The sequence below is a fragment of the Bombina bombina genome, chromosome 10 (genome assembly GCF_027579735.1).
Source record: "Bombina bombina isolate aBomBom1 chromosome 10, aBomBom1.pri, whole genome shotgun sequence".
NCBI lineage: Eukaryota > Metazoa > Chordata > Amphibia > Anura > Bombinatoridae > Bombina > Bombina bombina.
In genome coordinates, this window is record NC_069508.1 from 102,767,606 (window position 1) to 102,780,206 (window position 12,601).

Here is a 12,601-nt window from a genome sequence, read left to right on the forward strand (position 1 = left end):
CTTTAGGACACGGATGAAGGGAGGGAGCAAATCAGGTTACCTAAACGGAAGGCACCACAGCTTGCAAAACCTCTCCCCCAAAAATAGCCTCCGAAGAAGCAAAAGTATCAAATTTGTAAAATTTGGCAAAAGTGTGCAGTGAAGACCAAGTTGCCTTACATATCTGGTCAACAGAAGCCTCGTTCTTGAAGGCCCATGTGGAAGCCACAGCCCTAGTGGAGCGAGCTGTGATTCTTTCAGGAGGCTGCCGTCCGGCAGTCTCATAAGCCAATCGGATGATGCTTTTAAGCCAAAAGGAAAGAGGTAGAAGTCGCTTTTTGACCTCTCCTTTTACCAGAATAAACAACAAACAAGGAAGATGTTTGTCTGAAATCTTTTGTAGCCTCTAAATAGAATTTTAGAGCACGGACTACATCCAAATTGTGTAACAAACATTCCTTCTTTGAAACTGGATTCGGACATAAAGAAGGTACAACTATCTCCTGGTTAATATTTTTGTTAGAAACAACCTTAGGAAGAAAACCAGGCTTAGTACGCAAAACCACCTTATCTGCATGGAACACCAGATAGGGCAGATAACTCTGAAACTCTTCTAGCAGAAGAAATTGCAACCAAAAACAAAACTTTCCAAGATAGTAACTTAATATCTATGGAATGTAAAGGTTCAAACGGAACCCCTTGAAGAACTGAAAGAACTAGATTTAGACTCCAGGGAGGAGTCAAAGGTCTGTAAACAGGCTTGATCCTAACCAGAGCCTGAACAAATGCTTGAACATCTGGCACAGCTGCCAGTCTTTTGTGTAGTAAGACAGATAAAGCAGAGATCTGTCCCTTTAGAGAACTTGCAGATAATCCTTTCTCCAAACCTTCTTGTAGAAAGGAGAGAATCTTAGGAATTTTTATCTTATTCCATGGGAATCCTTTGGATTCACACCAACAGATATATATTTTCCATATTTTATGGTAAATCTTTCTACTAGTATCTATCAAAGAATCTGAAAACCCACGCTTCGATAGAATCAAGCGTTCAATCTCCAAGCCGTCAGCTGGAGGGAGACCAGATTTGGATGTTCGAATGGACCCTGAACAAGAAGGTCCTGTCTCAAAGGTAGCTTCCATGGTGGAACCGATGACATATTCACCAGGTCTGCATACCAAGTCCTGCGTGGCCACGCAGGAGCTATCAAGATCACCGAGGCCCTCTCCTGATTGATCCTGGCTACCAGCCTGGGAATGAGAGGAAACAGTGGAAATACATAAGCTAGGTTGAAGGTCCAAGGTGCTACTAGTGCATCTACTAGAGTCGCCTTGGGATCCCTGGATCTGGACCCGTAGCAAGGAACCTTGAAGTTCTGACGAGACGCCATCAGATCCATGTCTGGAATGCCCCATAATTGAGTTATTTGGGCAAAGATCTCCGGATGGAGTTCCCACTCCCCCGGATGGAATGTCTGACGACTCAGAAAATCCGCTTCCCAGTTTTCCACACCTGGGATGTGGATCGCAGACAGGTGGCAGGAGTGATCCTCCGCCCATTGAATTAGTTTGGTCACTTCTTTCATCGCCAGGGAACTCCTTGTTCCCCCCTGATGATTGATATACGCAACGGTCGTCATGTTGTCTGATTGGAACCTTATGAATCTGGCCTTTGCTAGTTGAGGCCAAGCCCTGAGAGCATTGAATATCAGAATATTCAGTTCCAGAATGTTTATTGGGAGAAGAGACTCTTCCCGAGACCATAGACCCTGAGCTTTCAGGGATTCCCAGACCGCGCCCCAGCCCACTAGACTGGCGTCGGTCGTGACAATGACCCACTCTGGTCTGCGGAAGCTCATTCGCTGGGACAGATGGTCCAGGGTCAGCCACCAACGGAGTGAATCTCTGGTCTTCTGATCTACTTGAATCATTGGAGACAAGTCTGTATAGTCCCCATTCCACTGTTTGAGCATGCACAGTTGTAATGGTCTTAGATGAATTTGTGCAAAAGGAACTATGTCCATTGCTGCAACCATCAACCGTACTACTTCCATGCACTGCGCTATGGAAGGACGAGGAACAGAATGAAGAACTTGACAAGTGCTTAGAAGTTTTGGCTTTCTGACCTCTGTCCGAAAAATCCTCATTTCTAAGGAATCTATTATTGTTCCCAAGAAGGGAACTCTTGTCGACGGAGACAGAATTTTTTTCTATGTTCACCTTCCATCCGTGTGATCTGAGAAAGGCCAGAACGATGTCTGTATGAGCCTTTGCTTTTGACAGGGACGACGCTTGTATTAGAATGTCGTCCAAGTAAGGTACTACTGCAATGCCCCTCGGTCTTAGAACCGCTAGAAGGGACCCTAGTACCTTTGTGAAAATCCTTGGAGCAGTGGCTAACCCGAATGGGAGGGCCACAAACTGGTAATGCTTGTCCAGAAAAGCGAACCTTAGGAACTGATGATGTTCTTTGTGGATAGGAATATGTAGGTACGCATCCTTTAGATCCACGGTAGTCATAAATTGACTTTCCTGGATAGTGGGTAGAATCGTTCGAATGGTTTCCATCTTGAACGATGGTACCCTGAGAAATTTGTTTAGGATCTTCAAATCCAAAATTGGTCTGAAAGTTCCCTCTTTTTTGGGAACTACGAACAGATTGGAATAAAAACCCATTCCTTGTTCCTTTATTGGAACTGGGTGTATCACTCCCATCTTTAACAGGTCTTCTACACAATGTAAGAACGCCTGTCTCTTTATTTGGTTTGAGGATAAGTGAGACATGTGGAACCTTCCCCTTCGGGGTAGTTCCCTGAATTCCAGGAGATAACCCTGAGAAACTATTTCTAGCGCCCAGGGATCCTGAACATCTCTTGCCCAAGCCTGAGCAAAGAGAGAGAGTCTGCCCCCCACTAGATCCGGTCCCGGATCGGGGGCCACTCCTTCATGCTGTTTTGTTAGCAGCGGCAGGCTTCTTGGCCTGCTTACCCTTGTTCCAGCCTTGCATCGTTTTCCAGGCTGGTTTGGGTTGTGAGGCATTACCCTCTTGTTTAGAGGATGCAGAATTAGAGGCCGGTCCGTTCCTGAAATTGCGAAAGGAACGAAAATTAGACTTATTTTTGGCCTTGAAAGGCCTATCTTGTGGAAGGGCGTGGCCCTTTCCCCCAGTGATGTCTGAAATAATCTCTTTCAATTCTGGTCCAAATAGAGTTTTACCTTTGAAAGGGATGTTAAGCAATTTTGTCTTGGATGACACATCCGCTGACCAAGACTTTAGCCAAAGCGCTCTGCGCGCCACGATAGCAAACCCTGAATTTTTCGCCGCTAATCTAGCTAATTGCAAAGCGGCATCTAAAATAAAAGAGTTAGCCAACTTAAGTGCGTGAACTCTGTCCATAACCTCCTCATATGGAGTCTCTTTACTAAGCGAGTTTTCTAGTTCCTCGAAACAGAACCACGCTGCTGTAGTGACAGGAACAATGCACGAAATGGGTTGTAGAAGGTAACCTTGCAGTACAAAAATCTTTAAGCAAACCCTCCAATTTTTTATCCATAGGATCTTTGAAAGCACAACTATCTTCGATAGGAATAGTAGTGCGTTTGTTTAGAGTAGAAACTGCCCCCTCGACCTTAGGGACTGTCTGTCATAAGTCCTTTCTGGGGTCGGCCATAGGAAATAATTTCTTAAATATAGGGGGGGGGGGAACAAAAGGTATGCCGGGCTTTTCCCACTCCTTATTTACTATGTCCGCCACCCGCTTGGGTATAGGAAAAGCGTCGGGGTGCACCGGAACCTCTAGGAACTTGTCCATCTTGCATAATTTCTCTGGAATGACCAAGTTGTCACAATCATCCAGAGTAGATAACACCTCCTTAAGCAGTGCGCGGAGATGTTCTACTTTAAATTTAAATGTCACAACATCAGGTTCAGCTTGTTGAGAAATTTTTCCTGAATCTGAAATTTCCCCATCTGACAAAACCTCCCTCATGGCCCCTTCAGATTGGTGTGAGGGTATGACAGAACAATTATCATCAGTGCCCTCCTGCTCTTCAGTGTTTAAAACAGAGCAGTCGCGCTTTCTCTGATAAGTAGGCATTTTGGATAAAATATTTGCTATGGAGTTATCCATTACAGCCGTTAATTGTTGCATGGTAATAAGTATTGGCGCACTAGATGTACTAGGGGCCTCCTGTGTGGGCAAAACTGGTGTAGACACAGTAGGAGATGATGTAGTATGTTTACTCCCCTCATCTGAGGAATCATCTTGGGCAATTTCATTATCTGTGGCAGTACTGTCCTTACTTTGTTTGGACGCTATGGCACAATTATCACATAAATTTAAATGGGGAGACACATTGGCTTTCATACATATAGAACATAGCTTATCCGAAGGCACAGACATGTTAAACAGGCTTAAACTTGTCAACAAAGCACAAAAAACGTTTTAAAACAAAACCGTTACTGTCTCTTTAAATTTTAAACAGAAAACACTTTATTACTGAATATGTGAAAAAGTATGAAGGAATTGTTCAAAAATTACCAAAATTTCACCACAGTGTCTTAAAGCATTAAGAGTATTGCACACCAAATTTCAGAGCTTTAACCCTTAAAATAACGGAACCGGAGCCGTTTACAAATTTAACCCCTATACAGTCCCAGCTATAGCTTTTGCTGAGACCCAACCAAGCCCAGAGGGGAATACGATACCAATTGACGCCTTCTAGAAGCTTTTCCAGCAAATTTCAGATCCTCACACATGCATCTGCATGCCCTGTTCTCAAAAAACAACTGCGCAGTAATGGCGCGAAAATGAGGCTCAGTCTACAACTAGGAAGGCCCCCTGACTGGAAAAGGTGTCTAACAGTGCCTGCCGTTTAATAAACGTTCCCCAAGTTTATAAATGCGAATTGTCAGCATAAATATGAATAAAATGCCCAAATAAAGCAATCTATTTAGCCCATAAAAATGTCTACCAGTTTTTTAGCCCATATTAAGCCCTTTATTCTGTTTGTTTGACTAAGAAAATGGCTTACCGGTCCCCATGAGGGGAAATGACAGCCTTCCAGCATTACATGGTCTTGTTAGAAATATGGCTAGTCGGGGGGGCGGAGCCAACTAGCAGAGGGAGCAGACGTGTTTGTCTGCAGCTCTGCTGCCAAAACAGCATAACAAAATAATATAACCTGATTCTACATCCATTAACTTAACTCTTGAGCTTCTTTTATATGGGGAGGAAAGTACTATTCTACAATCTGTATGGAAATACGATCTTAAACATCTTTTAAGGTTTTAGCAGAGCAACAACTATCTGACCTCTCACGTGGCAGCAGAGATCGCTGGATAATTGCTTATCTACAACTCTACTTTGGGCTTTATACTGCTCCTCTGGTTATGGCAGACTGTGTGGATCTAATACAGTCATCGTTTGAGATGCTGATGCAGAAACTTGACCACCATTTCTTTAATCTGCAGCACACGCTTAAGGAGCAGTTCAGAGAAAAGAGCACGCCTGCACTTAAAATGGCGGCTTCCATCGATACTATTGACTGTGACGAACCTGCACAGCCTAAGAACGGAGTGCCAACACTAGCCCTGCTAACGCCTCTGACCGACATAGATTACACTACCCAGGCTATACGTACGCCCGCTAAGAGGAGTCCTTCTGCCGAGACCGGTCCAGTACTGAGGAAGCTGGATAGGGGTGTGCTAGTGGACAGAGACAGGACACCGCAGCTCATTACGGAGGTACATCTGACAGAGGGCTCTACAGAAGACAAGCGATCGCTCGCAACCTGCCCCGAGATAGAATACCCACCAACTACAGCGCGGCCTGCCGGCAAGCTGACAGCTCTACTAACAACCAGCCGCAACACTTCAGGACCTCTAGCCGATAGCCACACGTACCAGACTCTTTGTGACTTTGAATTGTGCCCAGACAGGCCCTCAGCCTTTGCATGCTTCAGGGGGTTGGGGGCTCACAACATCTTCGACTCCGCTGGATCCCGTTGTACCGCAGCCTGCCTCAGATCCCCTGCGCATGTGGGAGACATGGCATCGTCAGTATTACCGTCAATTGGGATCCAGCTGGTCTCGATACTACTGTGGAGGTTCCATCAATGCCTGGTCAAGTTAGGCGTTGGGTAAATCTCTCCTGACTGTCAGAATAGGACTAGTTAGTGGAGGACTCTTTGTATTAATGTATTCCACTTATCTTATTCTGCCAGAGGAATAATCTAGATTGCCATTTTATAATGGACTCCCCTCTGGATGACGAGTCACCACTCTGAACACTAGAGATCTACACTATGTCCTCTACGATTCACAAGTACTTACAGGTTTTGCTTGTTATGTTTATAATATTTGCCCTATGTCTGAAGAGGTTATGTAGCCTCAACGAATTTACAGGAGTGTCATTAATAGCAATATACTCCAATTTTCAGTATGTCTCTTATGAGCTAGTCACAGCTTTTTGTAAACCTGCATGTTCTCCTCTATAGATGTGAATGTAGAGCTGTCTTAGAGATTTAATTGTTCTATAGGTTTATGCTAATTGCACTGTTTTTTTTTTTTTTTTTTTTTGTTGTTTTTTTTTTTTGTTGTTGTTGCTGTTTTGTCTGTTTTTCTTGTTTAGTGCTCACCCGAACTGACATTGAGATAATATGATACCTGTTGCATCATAGTATAAAAAATAGATGATTAGGTTTCCGGATACCCTGGTTATCTCTAATTTAGCCATTTTAGTTTCATTGTCCAGTTAATACTATCATATGTCTGGTGCATCTGCGCTATTACCTAATTACTCTAAACCCCTAGGTGCCCTATGTAAGGTAACAGTGTCTTTATATATATGTATATGTATATATGTATATTGCAGCCTCTCCCTAACTAGCAAAATATATAGCCTATAACACACTCATACACATGCTATCAAACAATATACACTGCTAGAGATATTAGGGTTTATTCAGACATATTTACTCTATCTATTTCTTTAATGGACAAGAATAGGGGGGCCTTTGAGTTCACATAGACCTGAATGAAATTACCTGATATGCATCAGAGCCATGCATTTATATTACAGACCTATTGGACATTTTATTTGGCCATACCCCATAATTTGTTAACAGATGCTGGTGCACTTGTATATTAGCAGACAACACTTAACAGCCCAAAGACATGCTTATTACATGCTGCAGTTCTTTTTTAATGGATGGCCTTATTAAAGGCTTATATATAAAGCCCTAATTTGTCATACTGTACGTGGTTAAATTTCACTTTCAAGCGTGATAATGTCTTATATTATAGGTGACTCTTCTTTACTTACTATCCCTACAGGTGGCCTAGTTCAATATCATCTCCTCTGACTATGAGTCTTTCTTATGATACCTGTTGTATCACATTGTGGAGTTGAATTTCTAGCTATCTCTTAGTTAAGCATTATAGTTGAAATGTCCAAATAACATTCTCACACGCCTGCTCCATATACGCTACTACTTAATTCTCTAGTACATTTAAGCGCCCTATATTGGGTAATTTTATTTATTTATCTATATCCCACCTCTTCATCCCGATTAGTAAAGTGTATTGCTTATAACACATTCATACCCAAACAGTCAAACAATGTATTCAGCTGTAGATATTAGCTTTTTCAGGATATAGCTTCCTTGGACACCCCTCATCTCTATTGGTCCCCTCTCCTTCCTTTCCCGCCGGCGATTACTACCTGCGGGTCATATCCCAACTCCTTTTACCCGCATCGCCTATAGTTGGCACCTCCCCAGGAGAGGGGTCCATATAGTGGCCCCTAACTTTTTGAATCTATAGAAATATCCCCCCCCTGTTTGTATCCTCTCTGGCAATTTATTCTTTCCTACACATACCCTAGTCTTAATAAACCGGAGGTGTCATCCAGGGACATACTCAAAAGCCCTGAGACCCAATCCCATTCCATATTACATAGTCCTGTAATGTGTATTCTCATAACAACTTACCTAACTCCGCCCCCCCCCTCCCCTCTCCCCCTCCCTTTTCCCCCCATTACGAGCGGCTCTTGCCCGCTGCATCCCCTTCCCCCCCATACACTCAGGTCTACGGGAGACCTGATAGAAGCCAGTTCCCTTCCCCTCATTATTTTCAGTGTCTAGAATGCTCCTTATCTGAGAGTAGGGACCACTAGTTATCTGTATCATCATAAAATCGAGACTTCATTTCCATATGTTCCAGTCACACATGTTTTGTTTTCACTGTTTGCACTTCATACTTAAGGTCATAAAGCTGGTACTATAACTTTTGTCAAATGTTATCCCTCTGTTTTCGATCTAGACACCTTCCATGTCATTGCCTTCTACTATCATATACATATTGAGCTCCTATTGTCTAGATACTATTATAACTAATTCTATACTGGCACACTAATGTTTTAATTTTTATGTACCTTCCAAATGTGATATGTATCAGTTATTTACTTTTGTGTCTGTCTCGTGCTGGGACATACTTTATTTCCTGTTATTTCCATTTAATGTCTCAATAAAAAATTTTATTAAAAAAAAAAAAAAAAAAAAAAAAGAAATATGGCTAGTCATACCTTAAGCAGAAAAGTCTGCTAACTGTTTCCCCCAACTGAAGTTACTTCATCTCAACAGTCCTATGTGGAAACAGCAATCGATTTTAGTTACTGTCTGCTAAAATCATATTCCTCTCACAAACAGAAATCTTCATCCTTTTCTGTTTCAGAGTAAATAGTACATACCAGCACTATTTTAAAATAACAAACACTTGATAGAAGAATAAAAACTACATTTAAACACCAAAAAACTCTTAACCATCTCTGTGGAGATGTTGCCTGTGCAACAGCAAAGAGAATGACTGGGGTGGGCGGAGCCTAGGAGGGACTATATGGCCAGCTTTGCTGGGACTCTTTGCCATTTCCTGTTGGGGAAGAGATATCCCACAAGTAAGGATGACGCCGTGGACCGGACACACCAATGTTGGAGAAAATGTAGATTATGTGTGAATAGAAAGGTCTGCTCTCCCTGCACCATCAGTCTACTTTAATGGATTGTGGCTTCAAGAGCAAAAGCAGCCAATTCATATACAAAAAAATCCAAGCAAGCAGTTTTCCACATATTGCATACCCAACAGCTCGTATAACAAGTCATTGAAAGACTTTAAGGAGAAACCATTTTTAAAGTACAGAGTCCACTTAAAGGGACCAAATAGCTAAAACTGAAATATGCAATTTTGAATAGAAATAATATTGGTTTGTATCAGTGGTGATTCAATTTATATGATGCAAGCCATCGCATGACTCTCTGAGCAGGTATGAAGTTTGAACGATGCATGTACAGTATATGCGCCTATACCACTGGTGAAGATATACTGCAAAAATGCTTCTACACAAATGAAAATTAACATTTCAGTTTTGACTTTTAGGTGCCTATTTGGGTGCATTTGAGACAACACTATTAATATGAATTTATCTTTAAACACTTTCATTTAGGGGTCTTCTACATTAAAGAAACATAAAAAAGTTATGGCTTTATCTATATCTATTGTTGTTTTGGTAGAATACAAAAGTGCATAGGGATTATCTGCTGGAGCATGCCTAGAAGCTGTGAACTCATTGAAATACAATGCCTGTGTCTAAACACTGATAAGGGGGGGGGGGGGGAGTTGTCTGCCCCAGGCAGCTTTGCTATGTAATTAATTTTGCTTATTTTTGAAAATTATTTTAAAATACTTGCCAGCAATTTTTAAACATTTTTTTATGCAAACTGTTTTTAATTAATTAGCCATTTTAGGATATGCACAGATCTCAACCTGTTTTATGTCCCTTTAATTGATAAAAGCTGTTTATAAGCAAATATATTCTGTAAACGCAACTGGAATATGATTAAAGGGATATAAAACATGACAGACAAATTATCGATAAAAAGTATACTCATGATTAGATAAAGTTTCACTAATTACAGGTACACTCCTAAGGGTAAGAGTTTGATTATGTAATGGCCAGCAACTTGTTTGTGTTTATGAATACAGAAGCATATACCAATAGTATTAATAATGGTTAATATCAGAAAATGAGATCCAAGACATTTTTAATTAAGGTTAATGGCAGAAAATGAGAGTTAAGGTTTTTGCATATGAAGTATTGAAGAGTGTATGATGTACAACAGTCAGTAATTATGGTAATTCACAGCCATTAAAAGGACAGTATACACCAATTTTCATTTAAAGGATACTAAACCCAAATTCTCTCTTTTATGTTTCGGATAGAGCAGGCAATCTTTCTCATTCACTCGTATTATCAATTTTTCTTTGTTCTCTTGGTATCTTTATTTGAAAAAGCAGGAATTAACTTTTAGATGACGGCCCGTTTTTGGTTGAGCACCCTGGATAGTGCTAATTAATTGGTGGTTAAATTAAACCACCAATCAGCAAGTGCTACCCAGGTGCTGAACCTAAAATGGGCAGGTTCCTAAGCTTTCATTCCTGCTTTTCAAATAAAGATACCAAGAGAACGAAACTAAATTAATAGTAGCAGTAAATTAGAAAGTTGCTTAAAATTGCACGCTCTATCGGAATCATGAAAGAAAAAAAAAAAATGGGTTTAGTGTCCCTTTAACTGCATGTACTAGATACTACTATAATAATATGTAAAATAATATGCACAGATACTGATCTAAAAATCCATTTTAAAACCTTTTAAAAACTTAATTAGAAGCTCCCAGTTTAGCACTGTTGATGAGGTTAGGCTGGCACACACACTAAAAGGGGATGAGAAAGCAGGAAAAGCACACATTCCCCCCTCTTCTTCATATGAGAAGACAGGTTATACAAACAGGAGCAAGCAAGAATCTGTAGACATCAGTATACATCTAAAACATTTAGGAGTCTGAAAATCTGCACAATGTTACTTAAAAATAAGCAAAACAATACATTGTTACAAAAACACTCCCAGATGGGCTACATAAATGGATCATGTACAAAACATTTATGCAAAGAAAAATCTAGTGTACAATGTCCCTTTAAAGCGGTTTTGACATGGACTACTCACCTCTGGCTGAATAGCTTTAAAAACGGGGTCATCCATTAGTGTTATCTGACCCTGCGAGAGAAACAAAAAATCATCCTTAGCAGACAATTTATGTTACAGCCTATTTATTATTCACATAGCAGGCTGTGATCAGAACAGACCTATGTAAATGGAAAGTCAAGTAAAAAAAAAAAAAAAAAAAACCTTTCATGATTTAAATAGGACATGTAATTTTAAACAACATCCCAATTTACTTTTATCACCAAGTTTGCTTTGTTCTCTTGGTATTCTTAGTTGAAAGTTAAACCTAGGAGGTTCATATACTAATTTCATAGACCTTGAAGACTGCCTCTAAGCTGAATGCATTTTGACCACTAGAGGGCATTAGTTCATGTGTTTCATATAGATAACATTGAGCTCATGCACGTAATGTTACCCGGGAGTGAGCAGATTGACTAAAATGCAAGTCTGTCAAAAGAACTGAAATAAGGGGGCAGTCTGAAGAGACTTATGCAAAACTGGGGAATGGGTAATAAAGGAATTATCTTTCTTTTTAAACAAACAACAAAAATGCTGGTGTTGACTGTCCCTTTAACCTTAGCAGCCTATGAGACAGAATATTTACATGGATGACCTATCTCAAAAGTAAATATTCTGACTATATTTAAAGAACAAGACATGCTTTGCATATAACCAGGTCAGTAGGTCATGAAACTTAAAGAGATGAATCCCAAAGTTTTTTTGTGTGATTAAGACAGAACATACATTTTAAAAAGGTTTCCAATTTACCTCTTATCAAATTTGCTTAGTTCCTATGATATTCTGTGTTGAAGAGATATCTAGGTAGGCATCTGAAGCACTACATGGCAGGGAATAGTGCTGCCATCTAGTGCTCTTGCAAATGGATAACATTCTTGCAAAAGTGCTGCCATATAGTGCTCCAGAAAAGGGTCGGCTCCTAAGCACTACATCCTCTTGGTATCCTTTGTCAAAAGCATACGTAGGTAGGCTGAGGAGCAGCAATACACTATTGAGAGCTAGCTTGTGATTGGTGGCTGCACATATACTGTATGTCATTGGCTCACCCGATGTATTTAGCTAGCTCCCAATAGTCTTCCTGAGTCCACAACCCCTGTGACTTCCAGGCACCCCAAACAGCTCCCCATCCGGATAGTAATTTAAAGAAAGGGGTTGAGGGAAAAATGGGATTTTGTAAATAGGAATTAATGGGTTAAATATTACAGCTTAAATTGGCTACCACTTTAATTCAAGAGCTAAGGTAATAATATACACTGATATGTATAGCTAATGCAACAGAGTTTGCAAAACAAAGAACAAAGACTGCCCGTCTCTAAATGATTATATTACCAAGCCCATTAGTATATGGAATCAAATATGTGATAAAATTGTCTCAACAGCAACATTCAAACTCAAAAAAACTTCATTGGAGACAAAAGATTAGTCCAGCTGGACTCGTACACACGCGCACACACACACTCTGGTTAAAAATAGCTAGAACTCAGACATTAGTGGTAATGGATTACCAAATATCAAATCGAAAACATTGTTATAAGAGATTATATTGCAAT

General features: G+C 40.5%; 1 protein-coding gene across 6 annotated transcripts in view; it reads right to left on the minus strand.

The window, feature by feature from the left end:
* RALGPS2 (Ral GEF with PH domain and SH3 binding motif 2) overlaps positions 1–12,601 on the minus strand; it is a 619,002-nt gene that overhangs the window by 353,553 nt on the left and 252,848 nt on the right. For all 6 annotated transcript variants that reach the window (XM_053693284.1, XM_053693289.1, XM_053693287.1 and 3 more), the window contains one exon: positions 11,034–11,084. In XM_053693284.1, coding sequence (XP_053549259.1) covers positions 11,034–11,084 — 51 coding nt within the window. The remainder of the gene's footprint in view (positions 1–11,033; positions 11,085–12,601) is intronic.